General features: G+C 40.7%; 1 protein-coding gene across 2 annotated transcripts; it reads right to left on the bottom strand.

Moving 5' to 3' along the window:
* Positions 1-3,079: 3,079 nt before the first annotated feature.
* Positions 3,080-19,740, bottom strand: crlf1a (cytokine receptor-like factor 1a). 2 transcript variants are annotated; one of them, XM_078278090.1, is made up of 9 exons: positions 19,319-19,740; positions 14,439-14,717; positions 13,045-13,174; positions 12,049-12,218; positions 6,319-6,476; positions 5,079-5,153; positions 4,860-4,953; positions 3,596-3,780; positions 3,080-3,467 (listed from the first exon to the last, which is right to left on the bottom strand). In XM_078278090.1, exons 1-9 carry the CDS (start codon positions 19,389-19,391, stop codon positions 3,444-3,446), a joined length of 1,188 nt encoding a protein of 395 aa, XP_078134216.1. In that variant the 5' UTR covers positions 19,392-19,740; the 3' UTR covers positions 3,080-3,443. The 2 variants fall into 2 exon arrangements, with proteins under 2 accessions (XP_078134216.1, XP_078134217.1); XM_078278091.1 differs by having other exon boundaries at positions 3,592-3,780.
* Between the last annotated feature and the right edge of the window lie 2,678 nt (positions 19,741-22,418).

A 22,418-nucleotide genomic window follows, 5' to 3' on the forward strand; every position in this document is an offset into this window, starting at 1 on the left:
AGGACAAAAGGTTTTTACCACCAGGGCCAAAACGTTGACTCTCTCAAGGCTAAAAAGAGGAGAAACAGTGATTGTCTAAGACACAGCTTTCAAAGTAAAGAACATATAAATTCAGAGTTAAGGTGCTTTATTTAGTCTTAAAGCACTGCAACAGTAACATATCAGCAACATGTAATGTAGTTAATTTGTCATCCTATTTCGAGGCATTAGGTTACTTAAACTGACCTTCAATGTGTGGGGTGAATCCTCTCAACTGCACTGTGTTTGCTGTAACTAATAGCATCTCAGTGCACATGATATTAAAATTGAAAGGGCCTGCACTAATCTTCTGTTGCAGGTGGTTATTTGACAAGCTCAACATTGCTGTAATGAAAACCACGGACCGGTGAGTATTAAGTTCTGGACAGCATTTTGTTACTCAGTAAATATATTTTAGATCAGTTATGATTGGTTGCCTGCCAACTGGTAAATTTAGTAAGGTGATGTAACAGCGTGCCAAATGACTTCTTCCAGGAAGGAATATAAACAGAAAACACGGTTTTAAATATTGAAAAATCTCCAGGGATGTTTGTGCCTTTTCTCTTTTATTGGCTGGTAAATCAGTCACAGTTTAAAGCCAAAATGGATCTGCACTCAGTAGTGGGAAGGAACTACTATAAGTACTGTCGTTAAGTACAATTTCCAGGCACTTCATGTACTTTCTCTTTAATGCTTTACACTTCTAATCCACTACATTCAGGGGTAAAATCCAGAGGCAGTCACTCAAGACACATATAGAGCTGTCCACTTGTGATTGGATCACTCAGGACGGATGTTAAAACATGACAAAAACACCCTCAAAGAGAGATTTACTCAGATGTTTTCATTTAAACAATTGTTCTAATCATGTAAGGGACTGTAAAAAAATTACTGGGGTGGGGATACGGGGTGAATTTTATATTTAATTCTATAAAAAAGCAAGATCCTCCCCGCCATTACCAATATGTTCTTTGAACCCTCACTTTTTCTTCTATTTAATACAGGAAAAGCTTCATGCATGTCCTTGAAAACTCACATCTTCAAACTACAAAACTTCAATTCAGAAACCTTAATTTCTGGGATTGTGAGGATTTGGGGATCTACAAATGGATTTGCAGCCACAAAAGAAAAAAGGTTGAGGAATCATCAACATATTCCATACTAGGCTACTTTCTGCCATCATAGCGCCCAGACAGGCAGCATCTGAAAAGTGTCAACTGTGTCAGAAAAAAAGCCCTGAGGAGAATTAACTTTTGGCAAATACAGAGATGTTTGCTTTCCAGCGTGAGAAACCTAGGTAGACATTTGCCCTCTTGCTCTCCCATTCCACTAATTCTATCCCTGTAGAGAGATGTAACTAAGGACTTAAGAGCAGAGCCATGACCAAGTTAAAACCCACACTGGTTAAATATTAAGCACCAATGACTCGGAGTGGCCACAGGCTCAGTAATAAGACTCTGCTGTGTCACCAGCAGGAGAGGAAACACAACCACTGTCTTAGGTTTCCCTGATAAACACTGAGACAATGTTGCAAGCATGGTTGTTGTGGGACTGGGTTGGAGATGCAGCCTGCATTCATTAGGGGAGGTATTTGTGAAAGATCAGTTTTGTATGGCCCTCTCCAAAGTTTTCATTCCTGCTTGCCTGTTGTTCCTGTAGTTAGCAGGGAGGCAATCACAGAGGTGAATGAAGATTGTTGGGAAGTTGGTTATGCACCAAGGAAGAACTAATTAGATTTAGAAAAGCAGATAGCCCCACCAAGTGGTCAGCGTTTATACATCTGTGCTCCTAAATGCTAAATTATGAACACCCATTTCTACCACTGAGAATGTTTTGCAAGACACTTTTTTTGCCACTGGAAGAAATTTCAATAACAAACCCTTTTCTATTTTTCTGTGGTTGCTAAAATATCGTAAGCTTGGCTTGGCCATGATTCTTAAACACATTTGGTAACAGTAACCACATTTAGCATGTGCAAGATGAGTGCACTTTGATCAAAATGTTATTAATCTGACTTTTTTCACTTGAAAAGCACAATATATATATTTTGGAATATTAAACCACAAATTTAAGGGTGCCCCTGAGACTTGAGATGCTGACCATGAGAAACGGCGTCCACGGATGTAGAATCTCATATTAACTAGATAAAGAGTTAATAAAACACAGGGAAAGCAAAAAATTACATTCCATCTTTTCTTCTTTTGAGGAGCAGCTGATAGTATCGCTCAGAGTCACACAATTTATTGCATGCATTCTGCTTATTTTGGTGGCAATATGATAAGAAAACCTAATTCTGTATTCATATTATGACGTGTTATTTTTGTCCACAAAAATCACTTATTGGAAATATTTCAGTTCAGACAATCTGACCGAAATCCCTGCAGTAGGAAATGTGTCGACATACTCTATGGAGCAGTGGGAACATATGGATATTAAAGTTATCTATAACACGGCGAGCAGAGGTGTGTTCATCATTGTGTCTGTATTACTGTGCACACAACTCATTCCCAAACCCTGTGTTTCTGACAACATTTTTATAGAACAGCATTAGAGATTGATAACAACTTCAGTCATTGATATTTCTTTACTAACTAAACATAACTTAAGACATAAAACATAACTTTATACAGTTTTAAATATGCTGGTACAATTCAGTACAAAAATAAAGGCAGTGAAACGTCTCCATACACAAACACCATCAGTCACATACTGTCGCTCAGAAACACATGGATGCTGGGTGAACCAGTTTGGCACTTATATAACAAAGCATGACAATTTGTTGCTTTTTCTTTTTACATCAGGATCACAGTGAAAGCTTTGATGTGGAGTATCCATGGACGCTGAACAGCCACAAGATGGTGCTTTGGATCCACAGGAAAAAAACTCAAAAAAAGGTCACAGAATACTTTTAAATGCTCTGGCAAAATTTCTAGTTTGTTTGAATTGGTTTTGATCACCTTTGTGCACATTTAGAGCAGGTACACGGCAAACTTCTTTACTGATGCCCGAGTTATTCATGCTACAACGTCCTTTGAGAAAGCAGAGTAGTCCACATCTTCTCTTGGTCTCTTGCTAATGATGACTCCAGGATGTCCGTGGAAAGTCCACCTTTATCAGTTGCAACTTTTCAGACGAAAAAAGTGCTCATGCCGGCTGGAAAAGATGCAATAAAGAAGAAAATCCCACCGTTTTTCGTTGGATGTCCTCTCACGGCCACGGCTGGTATTCGCAGAAAATGTCCGGAGCACAATGTCTTATAATTCCCATATACGAACACAATGTCTCTTTCCCATACACACACACACACACACACACACACACACACACACACACACACACACACACACACACACACACACATAGACAAAAACACACTCACTCAGTTCTTTTCTTGACTTGTTTTTTGCTTGTAAACGCAGCGTGTGCTAGGATTTATCCCCTTGGAGAACCTAAATTAGAAGACAAAATCTGTTAGCTTTTATAAAAGAAAACTTACTCTGAGTGCATGTCTGCATGCGTGTCTGTGATCAGATTTGAATACAACTGTGTGTCCCCTGCATTAGTGATGCTTACCTACCTGGTTGCGAGTTTTGTGGGATTTCTGCATCAGCACTCTCCACTGGTCATATAGCTTCATGGACATGCTGCTGCAGCCGTAGGCGTGTTTCCGCACCCACCCGAAAAACTGCTTCAGCTCCCTGCGCAGGGTGGAGTTGGAGTCCCCGCTTGACTTTGAGTCACAGGAGCCCGACATCAAGCGCTCTGCATCAAGGGAAGAAAAGGAAGGGAAGAGAGGAAGAATGAGATGGGAGTTAGACTGGCTTTGGCATTCTGTAATGAAACCTCTCACAGAGCAGCAGTGGTGGTATTTCGGTCAGTTATTGCAGGGTTAAAAGTACTTAGTTACCTTCCACCACTGCAGAGCAGAGTTATAGGAAAGGTAAAAAAGACAGATAGGAGCGTCTGGGCAGTATTAAAGGGAAGAAAGCCAAGAACAAGAAGTGAGATATTGCTCAAGATGTGTAGTGTACTGCCTGTGCGTGCCAATGTAACACACACTAAGAGCCATGAAAAGTTCAGGCAATGAATGCAAACAGTAACTGAGAGGAACGTTCTTTCAGTCAGTGGTACTTTTGCCAAAATTCATAGGAAGTTCTGAAAAGCCCTTAAAGGAAAATTTAAGTTTTTAACAACCCATGTTTGGTTTTCATAGTCATGGCCATTGTTCCGCCATCAGTTATGATTATATGTTCATTGTTAAATCTGTGGAGGCAACAACAGTGGCTACCTTCTGACAGTGTTATAGTATCCAGTGGGGAAAACAGAGTTAAATTGTGTTGAGTGTTCCTTTATTTATCTTTTCATCATTTCTTTGAAAAGGCCTTTGTGTTGCAACTAAAACGTTACATAATCAAAGTATGGTTTGGCTTTGTAATATCTGGTTTGGAAATAATATGATTTGGTTTGACTATGATTTGATATGATTTGACCAATGCATCTGTAATAAATATAACTGCCAATACAATACAAAACAGGCTGAAAGGAGTGTAAAACAGCACCATCGTCTTCTTCTATAAGGCTGCCAGTTTCCAGTAGTGGGAGAGAGCTGTTGGACATGCGGTGCACAGTGATATAAAGTAAATTTTCCATATAACTCCATATTCCATATTACTCCATATAAAGTAAATTTTAGTGGCACAAATTGCCTCAACATATTGGCCAAAAGGCCCTTAAAAACAGATCAAGAGCAGTCCTGTGAAAGTGTGTGTGTGTGTGTGTGTGTGTGTGTGTGTGTGTGTGTGTGTGTGTGTGTGTGTGTGTGTGTGTGTGTGTGTGCTCACCACTGTGGGGTGTGGATGCAGCAGTTGGATGGCTCCACTCGCTCCAAATCCCAGCTTTGCGAGAGCCGTAGATGCCCACAGGGTTACAGCGAACCTGGAGAAGATACAACATTATGAACACGGACCAAATCACGTACACAAACATACACTCCAACACATGTACACGCACGCAAACGCACACACACACACACACACACACACACCCAGACCATACTGTACCTGGACGAAATACACTGTTCCAGGCCTCAGTCCAGCCAATCTACAAGATGTCTGATTCCCAACGTCATCCATCACCTATATGAAAAAAAAGACCCAAACACAGAAGAGTTGGAGGTCTGACCGCAGTATTAAATGCCAATGTGCATAAACTAAAACACAGGGCAGAGTCACCATGTAGAAAACACAACCACAAACCATGTACAGACCTAAGCATGCATGCACACCACATTGTTTAGTGACTCCTAATCAGCATGTTTATGAAAATGTTTTAATGTCATCTTGCCTGCTGGGTAAAAATCTGCTCTCTGTTATGTATTACAGAGCTGGATATGCTGAGAAACACACACAGGAGCCAGCACAGGTCCTCAACATATACAGCACAAGATATAGCAAAAATAATGACATGAACATAGATACAGTAGAGAGAAAGAAACTCCTAAATACTGCAGTTATTAATCGTGTCTAATAGTCCCCACTTTCTCTCTGGCATTCAGTCTGTAAACACTTGCTAAGAACGACTACAACAGAAAGCAGAACATGGAAATTGCAGGCATCAGAGGGCTAATGATGTGACGTGGGGAAGCCAAATCGGCAGACGTTAACCGCTGAGCATCTTTACAGCCATATTGAAGGCATTAACAGCTGAGATGTATCCCTCCATTCCTTAGCATGACCTCATGATTAGGGCCGGTTCACTCGGAAAACTGTGTTTTGTTTTCACCACCAAACCCTTAAAGCCACTTGGATTTAAATCTCCTCTCTCCTCCTTCGAACCGGTCTCATCCCTCCGCCGCGTCTCTCCACACCCCTTCTTCTTTTCTTTTTCCACTTTGCGAGCAAAGACTTGCTTATATTACATCGGTGTAATTCCCCCTTAATTACTGGAGAATCTTCCCTCGTACCCAGAGGACTCATAGGAATCCTGGGAAGCACCATCTGCACAGCTGAAGGTTTTACACCATATTTTTAATTCATTAAAAGTTTGAACAGAGGTATAGACAGTGGCTCTGGCCTGTGTTTTTCTCCTGATCAAAACCTGCCTTCTAGATTTATGGCTGATAAATGATGAAAGTTTCTGAACTGTTAACCCATCTGGCAGAGGAGGCCTCAATCAGACTAGATTAGGGGTGATTACAGCACTAGGATGAGAAACAGCTGGGACGGTGCTGCAGAGATATTGTGTGTAAGAGACAAAGAGAACAGATTTATGTCTTTATAACTGTGTGTCTTTGTCCTATACCTTCCAGTCTTGGCTGTCCTCCAGTCTGTAGCGGATCTGGTATTTGGCCTGAAACAGGAAGTCTTTGAGAGCGGGCGGGGCCTCCCAGCGAACACTCAGCTGGTCCTCTAACTGCCCGACACGACTGACAGTCACACCTGATGGAGGGTCCGTGGTCACTGGAGGAAGAGGAGACGGACAAGGTTATTAAGTAAGAAGATCTCATCAAGAGCTGAAATGATGAAAAAAAAAAAAAATTGTATAATATAATATTTATAATAATATTTCAGACCAATTGGGACATACAGAGTGTCACTTCCTGTGGCTATCTTTGTATTCCTTTTAAGGAATACATTGAAACCTTGTGAAACCGTTAACAATCTACTTCATTCCAAAATGGCATATTTTTGCATGCAGAAAGGAAAGAGTGATCTTTAAAGAAGTATAACTTGCTTTTCGGCCACTTGGGGGCAGCAGAACAAGTTGAAAACACAGAAACAATATCATTCATCAGGAGTCGTGTCTCTGGCCAACAGGGTTGTAGTCAAGACCACCTAAACCGAGACCGAGTCATCACCAAGACCAGAGTGTATCGAGACCGAGACAAGACCAAGACCAGACCAGTGCCAGACAGCCAGAGCTTCCTCTCCTGTCCACTTGGGAGTGCGTGTTGAAGGGTCGGGGAGAGGGGGTTAACAGTAACAAATTTTAAATTAGAAGTGAGTGAAGTTATTGGTTGCATTTGAAGCAGGAAGTCGTTTAGTGCTGAGCAGGAGTGTACAGATTTTCAATAGAGATTTTTCACTAAAACAGCTGCACGCTGCTGGAAATTTAGTTGATGAGAGCAGTGAGAGTGGACCAAAACAGTTAAGTTGTTGGCTGAAGAAAGGACAAATGAGCTGAAAAACTAAGACAATGAGCTGAACGACGCTAACGCTCGGTAGAGCTGAGAGGAACTGTTGAGTTGGGTTATAATTCTCTGTTGGTTCTACAAGTGACTCCGTTCACATTACATTTAGTCATTTGATCCATGGTAAATATAGAAATATTGATAAGAGCAGCTTTAAGGATTTAAGAAACGTCTTTAAAAAAGAGTGTGGTGTATATGTTGCCAAACAACCTGTTGGATTTTTGGTTATTTTTTAGAAAAACTGTGACTGTAATGTCATGATCAGTGCAAAATCTCACATGAAGAAACAATGATTTCATGAGAGGCACACAAACTGGGATACTTTTTAATTTATTACATCCATTAACAAGTATATGTCTATCCTAACAACTTAATAATTAACTTCTGGTGAACAGATGGCCCAGATTATCATTTTTAGCCAAAAAACCATAGCTTAGGGGCTTCTTTCTACGTTTTGGGGTTATGTTTGCAGGGTCAAGAAATCCACTTAATTATAAGTGGTAGGAGTGATGTCTTTATGTGTAACAGCTCATTGAAGGATTGTTCAGTGTTGGCAGAGGTTTGTGGTCTCTGAGTGCCTTATAGTTTCTGAAGAGTTGACTTGTGTGAGCTGGAAGAGACTTTTTCATCTGACAACGATTATCTTCTCGACAAACAAACGTGCTGTCAGACCATTATTTTAACTTTCCTCGCGTTTTGTTTTGGGCTTTTGAGATCGTTGCAATATCAACTTTTGTTCCTTTTCATAATGTCATCCCTTACCAATAAACAAACAACATGAACCCAGGGGAAAGAAGAAGATGGAACATATTCAGTGGAGGCGAAAAAGTGGGAGTTGACACGGTAGTATCAGAGGATGTTGTTTCCCCCCAATTTTGTACTCATGGGTGATTTCAAAAGTTGGATGGGTGGGTGGAAGTGTTCCTAAACATATCGTAATTTGTATTTGTGCAACTACAGTAAAAGTGATTTAATTTTTTGAACTTACCAGAATGTTCAAGCTTTTCTATTATTTGCCTTTACCCACTAGTTATTATATACACATTAATGATCTCATTGTGTAAATATTTTTTGTAAGCACCAATTGTCAACCCTACAATATCGCCACAATATCTATATTGAGATATTTGGTCAAAAATATTGTGATATTAGATTTTTTCCATATCGCCCAGCTCTAACCACAATTAATTTAAATAATGGATGTAATGTTAATACAGGGCTGAATATGGTTTTATATTAATTAAACTAGTGAACTAAATTATTTAAAGTAGGATTAGGATTAAGTATAATGTTCTTGTTATCTCGGGATGACAGAGTTGTTTTGTCATAATAACTGGTTAATTATAACCAAGGGCATAATTTCCACTCTTCAGATTTTTGTCCCTCCTACTTTTTCACTTTAGTTTTATTTACTCACTAACTTTAAACTGTCTTTTTTGTTTCTTTCTACAGCCCGACCCTCTGATTGGTGGATGCTTGGATGAAGCCTAAGAGCCGGACTGCCGGCAAAACTCAGGTTTGAAAAAATAAAAAACTTCATACTAGTGCACTTTTTTTCCCGCGTAAAAAAGAAATCACTGAATTAGCGGTGTTCAAAGTTGAGACAGTAAATGACTATGCTAATAAAGATCTAATATACATTATTTCACATAAAGTATGAGATCTCATAGCAAACACAGCATTTCTAATCTTTCTATTTGACTACCATTTAAATGGAAAGACTGATAGCAGGTTTCATAATAATGTTTTGTTTGCTCGATTGATGTAAATATGAATGACATTTGGATATTTCTTTTGAGATGACAAAATAGTCCATACTGCATTCTTGTTTTTTTTTTGACAGGACAGCGAGGTGAGGACATGCAGGAAATTGTCATAGGTCAGATTCGAACCCTGGACCTCTGTGTTGAGGAATATGTGTGCCTGCCTGCATTCTTGTTTTTTTAAGAAAAATTCTGTTATCCCAAGAAAAGCCACAATATCTGAAGATAACAACATACATTATTTAACTTGTGTAAAAATGATTGCAACCTTGGCCATTCTTGTTATTTGTCCACGGATAAGAGGAAATGCGTTGTTCCTATATGTTATGTGCATTTGGCAATAGAGGTCAATGAGACAAGGCAAATTACAGATGAATCATTGTTAGCATATGCTGTGTCATCCCTCAATATATCCTAATTTTAGAGTCAGACACCGATACAAGTTGCCTCTAGTCTCTGAGTTCAGAGGGCATCCCGTGACTTAGGAATGCAGAGAAAACTGTAGGTGTTTCTGCCTCGCCTTCATAACTGATTGGACATGACCGTAGATGTGAGTGACTCACTGCAGTTCCACGCAGGTGTGGTTGCTGTGTTTTATGACTTGCTACTGTTGTGGAAACTGCTTACATGAAAAGAATGGCCAGGGCAACCTGAGCGAAACCAAACCCCCCCCCCACACACACACACATACACACAAATCCAGAAACCGCCTACACTCTGCCTCTCTCTGTTTCTATACCGTTACCAGGCCCTGCCCTGCCCTCAGGGTGTGTAAACAGGTGTGCGTGCGTGCATACATTAGGGAACGGAATAGGGATTACAATATGATGAACGCTTGTTTCCTCACCGGTGATGTGTTCACCTCTGAAACTCTATATGGTTTTCCTCTCGGTACGTTTTCCCCAACACCGTTAGGAGCGTGTTGAACCAGGTGAAGAGCTCCGAGCTAATCAGGTTGTATTATTTCAGGTCCAAGTCTTAAAGTCTCAAAGCTCAAACTCCTCAGGCCTCGGGGGTCTGCAGCCGGCTCGGAGACGGGATTAGGTTTGAGGATCAGTCTGGAACATTCCAACACTACATAAAAGAGGGTTAACGAGTGTTTTCTGTGCGTGTTTCTGTACTTGTGTCCAGTGAGCATGAGTAAAGAGAAAATGAGCTCATCAAAAGAGAGGGTGTTTCCACCACACACCTACGCCTGTCCAGGTGTGTGTGTGTGTGTGTGTGTGTGTGTGTGTGTGTGTGTGTGTGTGTGTGTGTGTGTGTGTGTGTGTGTGTGTGTGTGTGTGAGAATTGGGGATAATGAGAGAAGATAATAATTTTCATCTTATGGTCCATTTGCTTAAACTGCACTAAGCTAAGCAACAGACCACATAACAAAGCTGTAAAAGGAAATACCACTCAGTTCCTATCAGTGTAAAGCTGGATGAGTACTTGTGAACAACTTTCTCCAAAAGCCAGAAAGCCACAGAACCCAAGCCAATGCCCTGTCTGAAATAAAAGAGATGAATTTATAAAGTGATACTCAACATTTCAAGGGCGCCAATTCGAGGCTAAAGCGTAAGTGGTTCCCAACGGTCCGTCACGAGAATTCTGAGGGTTCACGATATGATAAATAGGGAATAAACAACTTAACTTATAGTTGTCCAACTTACTAAGTAGTATTAAGGTTATTAAATCATTTTATTCTATGCATCCTTCGACCACTCTCAGTTACAACTGAGAAGGGTCTGCTGTCAACCAGGCTAGCTAGCTTTGGGATCCCTACTAGAATTAACTGAAAGAAAGCTCTGTAGGTGTTGCTGTGCAGACTTGAAGTCACATAAAAGAAAATGTCTGGCACATAACCCCCTGTACAACCACAAATTATTGTTACTACATCAAAATGAGTCGAGTAATTAAACAAGCAAGATACAACGTGTTGATTAATAAGCTTTAGAGGTGCTGGAAGGTATATTTTATATTATTTTTGTCTAGATCTTTACCCCTGCTTACAGTCTCAATGCTAAGGTAAGCTAATCTCCCCCCTACTCTACATGACCCTACATCCTAGCTAATGCTAGGCTGACACACACTCTCAGGCGGTCCGGCGAAGACACAAGTACTTCCATTCATTTTCAATCAGGGTCGTGCGGTTGCCTGCAGCAAGACGGATTTAACTTTTGGAGAAACGCAACCTGACTTTACCCTGCAATGGCCAATCATGTAGGCCGATCAGACTTGTCAGTCCGTTTTGAGGCGGTGTCAGAGTCCCATACAGGAAACAGTAAACCTCACTGCCTCTATCGCTGCCACAAGAATGTTTTTTTTTTTTAAACTACGAGGGTAAAAAAGACAACACAAGCACTTAACTTCCCAGGCGGCGATTCGCCAGATCGCTTGATCTGGTCTGAATGTACCCTAACACAGAAACATGGCAGTGGTATCAATCCACTCATCTAACTCTGGGCAAAAAAATAAACTATTCTTTTAAATCAACTAATACTATGATGAACAAAGCAGTCCTTCAACTGAGTTTAAAGAGTCAAGTTAAGTTAACATGATCATTTAAGCTGACTACCGCAGACTTCTTTTTTTGTTAAAGATTATTTTTTTGGGGCATTTTAGGCCTTTAATTTGACAGCTGAAGATAGGAAAGGGCAGAGAGACAAGGTATGACAAGCATCAAAGGGCCGCAGGTCAGAATCACCCCCCAATACAGACTTTTAAATCAATGTTTCAATCACTATAAGTTTTACTGTTTTTCTTTCAATTGCAAAATCACCTCAGTTATTTGCTTCGTATTTCCTTTTCCTGTCCAGATTTTGTTTACTTTAATTACTTTTATTATATTACCACTATGAGGGCGGGGAGAGGGGGAAATCACAATTGAACTGCTAAAAAGTCGTGCACATGTGTAACCTGTGATGAGTGGTTGCAGGTAGAAATAGCTCTGTCTTTTTTCATCATTCAACATCACAAGCCTGAAAGCCTAGTATCCACTCTCCTTTATTATAGCCTGAAGGCTCATTGACACTGGGATCTAAGCTCTAAAACCCAGTTAAAGAAAGAGGGTCAAAGTTCACGTTATCTCACACTCACCCACGTCTAGGATGTCGAGGGTGATGACATCGGAGGTAGCCCGGCCCAGCTGGTTGGAGGCCTCCACCCAGATCTCATAGGGCGTGAAGAGGTGCAGGTCCCGAGTGATGCTGCAGGAGTAAGGCTGCGTATGAGTGTAATCCTCACACTCCTTCTCTTTACCATACCACCTGGGAGGAAAACAAAACAAAACTCAAATAACTCTGGACTGCTTCAATATCCATTACTAATGCATTTGATGAATAATTTATTGTATAATGAGTTACCAGTTCAGAGTTTATCTGTCACAAGTGGTGTTATTAAGTCCTTATTTACACTAACGCAACTTCAGAAAGAGATATGCAGTTGCCCCGCCTGCGGGCACTGCATGTCAAGTCATTTCCCTTTTGGTGCTTTTAAATAGTTGATTTAACTTTTAAAAAATGTGAATAGAGCTTAGAACTCATCTGAAACTCATTTTCGTTCCCAGATGAAAACCTGTTTTCCTAATTCTCATGATTCTCATGAGTTTTTTACAGGCAAAGGGCGTATTTTTCTCAAAATAAGTTCTGCCAAAGAGATATGGTATTTTGTCCTGTTTCCAGCTCCACTTTAGCTTGTTTCTGGGGCTACAACATCTTCTGAAATATCATTTGGACTGGGACCATTTGCAATAGGCTCACCAAGTTGGATGTTTAACTCATTTGAACCCAACACTGGTTTTGCATGGTTCTCACCCCCTTCATTTACAGCCATATAGCGTAATCACTTATTAGAAAGAGTATGTTGTCCTATTTAATGCAGGTATGAGTTTTTGATGTCTGTGTGCTCTGATTTGATTGAGTTATGACTCTGAGAAGAAGGGGTGTAATTTATTGGCATCAATGGCTTTCAAAAAGATTTTGAGAATATAGTAAAACAGTGTGTGTGTGTGTGTGTGTGTGTGTGTGTGTGTGTGTGTGTGTGTGTGTGTGTGTGTGTGTGTGTGTGTGTGTGTGTGTGTGTGTGTTTATATACCTGAGTTTGTATTTGAGCATGTACTGTGTGCTAATGTTTGTCTCTCCTTTTCCTCCTGGAGCCCAGCTGCAAGTCAGGTCTTTGGTGTTCCTGGACCAGCAGGTCAGATTGACCGGCTTCTCTGGAGGCACTGGGACAAAAAGGGCGACAGATGGAAAGATGGGGAGAAAGGGGGAAGAAAATAGAGAAGACAAAGGAGAGTAGAGCAGAGAGAAAGAAAGTGGAGATGTAGGGTCATTGAGGGTACAAAGTTACTTCCAGCCATTACTCCAGCCCCATCCTCCTGAGTGTAATTGACTCACTAGTGATGTTCTCTAGAAATTGGTGGTTTTTTTTCTTAATTGGTGTGTGTGTGTGTGTGTGTGTGTGTGTGTGTGTGTGTGTGTGTGTGTGTGTGTGTGTGCGTGCGAGCGTGCGTGCGTTTGTGTGAGATGTTGTCAGACTCTGGATCCCTGCCAACATTCCTCGTCTCTCAGAACACAGGGTGCTCAACACCAGTGTCGCACAGAGATTAGGATCCCGACTACATCTCCTTGTGTGTGTGTGTGTGCGCGTGTGCGCGCACTTGTTACTTCATGAATACGTTTGTGTCATTTTTCATCTCATCACCTTTCATAGTCTTAGATACCATGTACTTTTCTGTGTATGGGAACTGCAAGGAAATGAGTGTGTGTTGTGTGTGTGCTCATGTACTTCTATCTTTGAGAGCACCATTTTTTAGAGTGAGGATACTTCTTACTTCTTCAAAGGGCTGTTTGAGAGTTAAAGGATGTGTCCAGTTTATTACAACTTGCGCAGCTTCAGCCATTGATAATAACAAGTAACTCTCAGCAAGAAAGTGAATAAGCAATAAAATACGGTTGTTTTAAGATTATTAACAGGAACCACATTAACAATATCACACAATAAAGTTCACTGTAAAAAAAATAAAAATAAAACATTTAGGGGCTAGGTAATGCATTATGTAAATGCTGGTCCACATACGTATAGAAATACAAACATGTAAAATGGCCTATGCCCTGTGAGTGATTGTGTAAGTAATGGACCACACAGGTGGTCAAAGCGTCACAGTGACACACTCATAGACGCCTCTCACTGGCCTGAAGGCAGGAAACTTAACATGAAATATAGCCACAGAGACACTAAAAATCTGCCCACTACTTCCTTCTACATTCCCATTTCCTTTTCATTCCTCTCACTCCTTTTCTACCCTTTATTTACCCCTTTTCCTTAACGTTAAACAGTGACGCAGAGACACATGCAGACACAAATTCTTCGGAGAAATGTTGGCCAAATGAGTATACTAATAAAATGACAAAATAAAAAACTATGGACCTCTGCATAAATAAAACCAAGTTGAAAAATGTTATAACCACTAACACACTTCAACTTACTCCCAACGTAGAGGCAGGAGCCAGCCAAGATGTGTCCCTTGTGGTTGTGACAGACCAGGTTGTCACCGGACGTCTGTCTGGAGGCGTTGAGTCCGGCCAGCGTCACGCTGAGGTTGGTCGGGCTCAGCACTCTGTACAGGGAGCTGGGCAGCTGTTGACCGTTGAGCGTCCAAAACAGGGAGCTGGCGTGGACGCCAAGGTCGGGGTGCACCCAGCAGCTGGCGGTCAGGGTGGACCCCATGCGAAGGACGGGGTCCTGGGGGTAGACCACTGCTACATCTGGAAGAGGGCAGGAAGAGATGGATGGTTAGAGGAACCCTGATGATGTCATAAAGCTTAGATCGCGCCCAAAAAAATCAAGCCCGACCCTACACATTAACTGTAATTATGAGCCCGAGCCCGATTTAAACCCAACATTTTTTTAATACGTGGGCCGTTATAACTGACGTTCTCAACTACAATTCCGAGTTGTTTGAACTACAGAAATCTGTTTAGAAGGGGTATGCTTGGAGAAGTAACAAAAGAGGACATTGAAGGATGACTATCATCTTTTCTGCCATGGCGAGTCTGCTTCATGTGTCTGTTCATCGTCCCCGTTTTTTTGCTGTCACAGGCGAGCAGCGTGCCGCACTTAATGCACTCGACAAAGCCAACACATACGTTGTCACTGCCCACGACTTGTTTAAAATGGTTCCATACCTCCGACTTTCTTCCAAACTTGCTCAAAGGTAATTCTCCTGTTTTTATTTTTTTCTTTACATCTTCAAGCTCCATGTGGCACTTAAGCTACAGGCCTGGTGTGATGTGTGCGAGTAGAGGAGACGCTGCGCATAATTATGGCATAGCTTTCTCCCCACCCAATTAGGCTAATAAAGTAATTATTAAAAAAACACAAATGCTTGATCAAGGGCCCGAGGATAGTAGCGGGAAATGTCGGGGTCCAGTTCGGGCTCGGGCTCGGGCAGAGAATCTAAACTCTATGAAGTCATAGTGATGTCATTAGGGTTATGAGTTAGGGTTGAAACTTTAAATATTGGACAGAAAGCCTGCCTTACAAACTGGGGGTGAGGTGTTTGAAGGATGCAGGAGTTTACACTACAAACATATAGAGGGTCTAACAAAATATGCTGTACCGTTGCATTGTGGGATATGTTGGATCCAGTGTTTTTAGAGCTTGCCCCTTCTAAAGACTAAAACTCAGGATATCTCGGCCTCTGCTGCTTTGAGTTTGATCATTCTTTTTTATGTATTCCTTCAACTTTATGGACGTGTCATACTGAATCACTGGAGTATGCCTTTCAGAGACTTTAGACTTTGGAGAAAAGCCAACCTGAGGAGGGCGGATTAGCTGTCAGTTAGCATCCCAATTATTGCATGAATAAGCTAAAATATGTTGTTGTGTTACAGTAAAGATGACTGGCGCCTGACTTTGAAATCTCAGATGGTGCGTGGAACAAAAAAACGGTCCCTGCTTGAAGAAATATTCACTGTGATGCATTACCTATTTGAAGCAAGTGTTATGTTTAAGCAAGTTGATTGTCATGCTGTACTATAGTGAAATGTGTTTAAAAGTGGAAAATACATATAAAAACGTAAGACATGCCTGAGAAAATGGTTGTCAGCAATGTAAAGCAAGCACTATTTTGGGGATAATACATGCGGAAACCTTATTTATTTTTAAACACTAGTTGTTTAAAGTCTGTTTTCAGTGTGTTACTTTTGTAATTTTGTTTTGACTGTTTTAATAGTTTGATAATTACCTCTGCCAATGAGGTTATGTTTTTGGTTCAGTTTGTTGGATTTTTTGTTTGTCAGTAGGGTTACAGAAAAACTACTGGCCCGATTTTCATGAAACTTGGTGGAAAGGTGTAGCATGGGCCAAGTACAAACCCATTAAATTGGGTAGCGGATCCAAATCATGAGGCGCATACATGGATTATTTTTCACTTTCATTAACATTGCGAGATAGGGCATGGCCTTGGCAGAGGTTTGTGCTCTCTGGGTGCCCTTCCTTTCTGCTGTTTTTCACCAGCTCTTGCCTAAGCTCGCTTGGCTTACAGTACTTGGGTACTGCCGTTTGCTTATTGTCTGTGGTGTTGGATTTTTAAACCTGTAAAACAGTTGGTAAACTCTATAGGAAAGTTGCTACATGAATATTATTCCTGCTGCTTTTTTTATCATTTGTTATCATATTTTACAGCTGAATGTTAACATACAAATAAACTGGTAAACTGCAAAGAACATACAGTTAGAGACACTCTTTAACACTCTATAGTACTGAGAGATATTATTTATATATTGCTTAATAATATTTTTGATTCATTTTTTGATGTCTCTCTTGTAACAGCAGCACACAAGAGAAGACAAGATATTAGTTTATTTCTTCAGATTGGAGGATTTAAAAAAACAAGTTGCCCACCTAAGTAGACAGGACTATGAAAACAATGTTTTCTCTGCAGAAATGAGAGCAGTGAGTGAGTGAGTGAGTGAGAGTGTCAACACTTTGTTCAGACCATTACAAATCTGCGCCCGGGGGCCACATCTATTCAGCTGCCAGCCTTCTTACGCTGACAGACATTGTGTGGTCCTTTATAAAGGAGCCGCTTTTGAAGAAGTTAATTCAACTGTAACTCCACACCAATATTAACATCACAAACCCAACTCCAGCTTTGACACAACACTTCCACACATTTATGCAAACACATGGATACAAACAAACACATGATCAGAGGGGTGGTTGTCTTTGTCACCGGATACAGCGGACGTAAAGGGGGCCGTGATTAGCCAACAATGTGCTGATCCAGCTGAATAACAATCAGTGTTTATGTATTCCAGGCGCTAAGGAAGGGACACTGCCCCGGAGCGCGGTGTGAAGCCCCTTTACAGCCCTTTCTTCACAGTTCAAACACTACAACGATAGACACAATTACTACAGTTTATTGTCTCTGCTTGACACACTCAATGGAGGAATTGGCTTGTAAGATAGTATTTGTTTGGAGAGGATGAGGGTGCTTGAAGCACAGCTCTGATCAGGGCAGCGGGATGAGTTTAACCCTGTGATTGCGGCGGTCGGACATAGGCATAGGAGGCCTTCAGTGACATGTATGGCCGATTTTAAGTCTTTAGTGGACTGAACACACTTTCCTTTATGCTGTCAGTCTTCAAAGGGACACGACAGCCTCTCCTCTTTCTAAAGAAATGTTTACTCTCCACTCATCCATGCAACACATCAAAGAAGGCCTTTACTTTCCTGCTGTACAATAGACGTACATGTGGAACATTTTGAGGGGCCAGTGTAGACGAGCCAAGAGGAAGAAGTCACAAAACAGTTAGTGACAATGAGCCGTGCAACACCATCTGAAAAGAGACGGAGAAGACAGCAGCCGGTGTTTTTTTTTTTTTGTTTTTTTTTTACACAGCTAGCATTTTAGGTATTTAACTGATGCTCATATCTGGAGAGAGGAGAGATTATATTGTCAACTCAATTTAAGCCAAATACAGGCAGGATAAATGGGACATGTAGGATTATGAGAAGTTCAATTCAGATTAAAAAGCTGATTTTTCAGGGGGATTTAGTGTGTTTCAGAGTCAAATATTTGGTATTAAATAATCATATCCAACATAAATACTTCTGTATAAGCTAACAAGACATATGAACTCAAACTTTATGGGATTATGAGCTGTACTAAAAACTAATTATATGTTGGTAAGAAAATTCCACATTTAAACTGTTTTATTTCAGTGGCATCTGTAAACCTCATCACACTGAGTGAAAGGGACGCACTCTCCATTATTATAGTGAATAAAACAGTAATGACCAATTAGGCCCTATAATAAACAGCAGGGCAGTTTATGATCAGGGCCCATTGTCTTCTATATGCCTCCGGAACTTTACTTTCTTTTATTAGCGCCTTTCAAACTGGATGAATAACAGGAGATCGTCTCTGAGGAATCGCTCTTTGCCAGTGAGCTCACCATAAAAACTAATCCAGCCACTTAACAGAGGAAGCGGACGTAACTTTGATTTATTTACGTTACTGTGCATTAAGCTGCCGGTTAACATTCTCCAAAACCCGAACAAATGATGTCACTGTTTTGTTGCGGTTCGTAAAGCCCCCATGCTCTCCATGTGTTAAACGAATTATGGCTTGACTTGTTGAGATTCAGCCTCCTGGGAGATGAGTTATCTATGCAGGAGTACAACCGATATACTTCAGCAGGAGCACATCAATAACAGGCGGTGTCAGGTGGACAGAGTGGCATTTGTCTTTTTTAATGTATCACCGGAGTGGATCCAAGCAAGTGAGCCCCTAATATTAAGAAGCTATTGAGTTATTTTTGCATTGGAAACATGTTTTGAATACAGTATTACCCATAAGATCACTGTGAATCTAATGGGATCATATATGGGATATTGTATCCTCCTAATCCTACACATAGTGGTAGTGGAGTTAAAGTGACCTTTTACGGGCTTTATCCTCTTTAATATCACTATAATATTCCTATTGCCTAATGTAATTAAAAGGGCTTGCAGGTTTTTTTTGCAATGTTTACACTGACTTATATCCTTTTAAAATAGTAATTATATACCATATGATATCACTATATTGTAGTGTTTGCATTGACTAACACCCTTCTAAAACAGTATATTTGTGTTGTACTATTGTGCAAATCCATTTTTGCATCTGTTTTGTCTTTAAAACCATGCGTACCAGAGCAGGACAATGTCACACAGAGCTGTTTACAGTAATATCGTTGGGTGACACATGGATTAAACTGTCTTAGTGGACCAAAAAGGGCAGCCTGTACCCAAACCAAAACCTTTCCCCAGCAAGACCGTGACTTTGCGCATCGATGGACATCTGTGTGCAACAACTTACGTGTGGACAAGGACAGCACGCCGGGAGTGTGCAGCATGAGGAACATCAAGCAGATATCCAAGACGACTTTCATTTTCCCCCAGTTGGTTTTATCTCTGTCTTGATCCCTCGTCCTCGTGTTGTTGAGATGTCGCCTTTTCTCTCTCGATCCTGGATAGAAATTACGCACGGTGTGGAGAGCAAAAACAGCACGGGTTCAAAAAGCTGAACGCTCCGGATTTTTATTAACAAGCCAACTCTCAGGAGTGAAGGAGCGCACTAGAGAAAGTGTGACCCGGTGGGAAAAGTCACCCTCTGAGAAGCCATAAGACAACACGTCCTCAGTAAAGGCTAAAGGAGTGAGTATACCGCGTCCTGTGTGGAGTATTTTCCCTTCTTAATGCTTCCTGCAGCTGAATCATACACAAGTTCATACTTTTTAAGCCCCTCCTCTCTCTCTCTTCCCACACAGTCGCCAGTCATTTCCCCCCTCTTTCCGTCCATTCCCTGCTCTTTTTCTTTTTTTTTCAACCTCTCCCTCTTCAGTGATGGGTAGGAGAGTCAGAGCCATTCACTTTCACTGAATCACTCTGTCCCTGTTACTTTCCATGCCTCAGGTCTCTGCTTCACAGGTTTCACCATAGGAGGCTGTTGAGTCACTGAGAGTTACAGGAAAGAAAATCCTAAAGTGTCTTTTCCTCCTTTTTTTTAATTTTAATTTTTTTATAATTATCTTTGTCCATGACACAAAAAGCCTCTTTGTACCCACTTGAACTATGATGTTTTCTCTTTCAATGGTCAGTTTTGACTCAGACATGATATACTTATGATGTGTTGAATAACATGGGAAATTGTAGGCTACTGTTATACGGTTAAGATTTCTCTATGTGCAATATTTATGTGTTGGATCTAAATAATTTGGCCCTCTGTTGGCGCTACATGTCACTTTTCTCCTCAGTTACCTGTGAGGATGGAAATAGCTTTTTTAAACAAATGAAATAATCAGCAAGTGCCTTTTAATATCTTTTCTGACCTTTTGGATTTTTACAAATCACCAAGGTGGGATTCACTTCATAGTAAGATTTACAAACATTTAAAAAAAGACAATGTGACATTTCAAAGATGAAATAACACATTCCTTCTCTTATAAATAAAAAGGTGAATGCATGGGTAATTTATATGCATTCTTGCTCTATTCAGTACACTGGAGCTTTGCAGCTACAGCCTCACTTGGTCTGGTATGACCAGTAGGTCATGGTGGCTATTGTTTGCTAATGTTTGTTCTGTACAGCTGTTTTGCAACCCAAGGGTCTTAGTTATTTTAATTCCCCTGAACTATTTTAAGCAACTAGAAGGCTCCCTCTGACCAGGGACTTTTTTGGGGGTAAAAAATGTCCTTAGCAATAAATTTAGACCCTGGTCCCTGTGTTCGAAATACCATGAGGTCCTCAGAAGGTTTCTAGTTCCAGGGGAAAGTCCCTTAGTCCAACCTTGTGCTGCTAATTACGCCACTTTTTAGCATTATTTTGTAATTGTGACTTTAACTATGTCTAACCAATAGTCAGACTTCAGATAGACGTCTACATTCATATATTGAACAAAGCTGATCTGGACTATCCTAAGTAGGACTAATTTGCCATAAATTCTGGGTAAATTAAGACTTTTTTCAAACTAAAAAACATTGTTAACCTAGCAACAGCTTCAAACTGCTCATCTCCTAGTCCAGCAGAAAATGTTTGCCTTCTGGAAGAATATAACAGCTACAAGGACATTTCCTCACTGCTGTGTATTTCCAACTGTGTATTTCCAACAGGTTACTGCCCTCTCCTTTCTTCTTACTCGCAAAGCACAAATTATGGGACATGTTTTCCTCTTTTTTTGTCTTTTGGTGCAACTAGTCAATGACTGTTACCATGGAAACATGGCTCTTAGTTCAGCCTGGGGGTCGGTTGGCCAACTTTGGTAAGTCTGTCTTTATTTTTGTGAAACTAACTTGCATTAGACTACTCTAAAAGCAAAATGAAGACTGGCCCTATCACTACAGATCACTCTAAAACTTCTTTGTCAAACCGACATTTGGACACATAGCCACTGTTCAACACTCATAGCCACTGTTAGCTCCTTTACTGTAATATTTCCCATCAAACATGACCCGGTGGTTTATTGTAAGGGGGTGTATTTTCAGGAAATAAGAAACATTGGTTCCTCTTTCTTTTCATGGTTGCCTTAACGTAAACATTTGTGTCCGAATTGCGGTGCTATTGTAGAGAAAATGGCACTGTTGCTAAACAGACACTGACTAAGCATGAGTCCAAATAAGAGAACCCCAAAACACCCACAAACTGGCTCACTTGCTGTTGATTTATTTCATATGTATTTACCATGACCTTTCAGTCTAGATGACCTTCATCAAATATGTAAACAAGAATCCCAACAGTCCCATTTATACACAAAGATGCTGGAGAGATTACCCAACCGGAGAACCACAAAGTCAGCTCAATAGGCCATTTTCACAGCAGACATTTTGACTTGTCATAGCAGGAAAAGTACTGGTGTTACTAATAACATTAATGAGGACTCCATTCTATTCTAGTGTCCCAGTAAGCCATGACAGTGGGACAGTGAGAGCCAGCATGCACACCCATGACACTGGATCTGAAGCAACTAAATGGAACATTATTACTTTTATTATTTATACAAGTCAAAATGTCTTCCATGCAAAAAGAGCTATTGGAGGATGAAACATATTGAGGAAACTTGCAAATATTTGACCAGGTAGTTTGGACAAAAAGGCATCTTTTCCTTTAATCATCTATAAAACATCGCACTTCCAAAAGTTTTGAAAGAGAAAAGTGCTGTCCGGATCAATTAAATTGGGAAAAACCTTCCATGTTTTACAGTAAGCCTCTAGATTGATTGCGGAGTGACATGATTACATGTGAAACAACCACCTTTTCCTCCGAAATATAAAAGATCAGATAATCTGTCAGCCAATCAGCATTGAGCATCCAGTAAATCTTAAAAAGATGACGGCATCTCTTTTTAAGACGAAGAGTTGCCCTCGGGCGTCAGCTGAATGGAAGCCAGTCAGCATCTCAGTGGGAGTGCTCTGACGCAGGAA

The sequence above is a fragment of the Sander vitreus genome, chromosome 20 (assembly GCF_031162955.1).
Source record: "Sander vitreus isolate 19-12246 chromosome 20, sanVit1, whole genome shotgun sequence".
In the NCBI taxonomy this organism is placed as follows: Eukaryota; Metazoa; Chordata; class Actinopteri; order Perciformes; family Percidae; genus Sander; species Sander vitreus.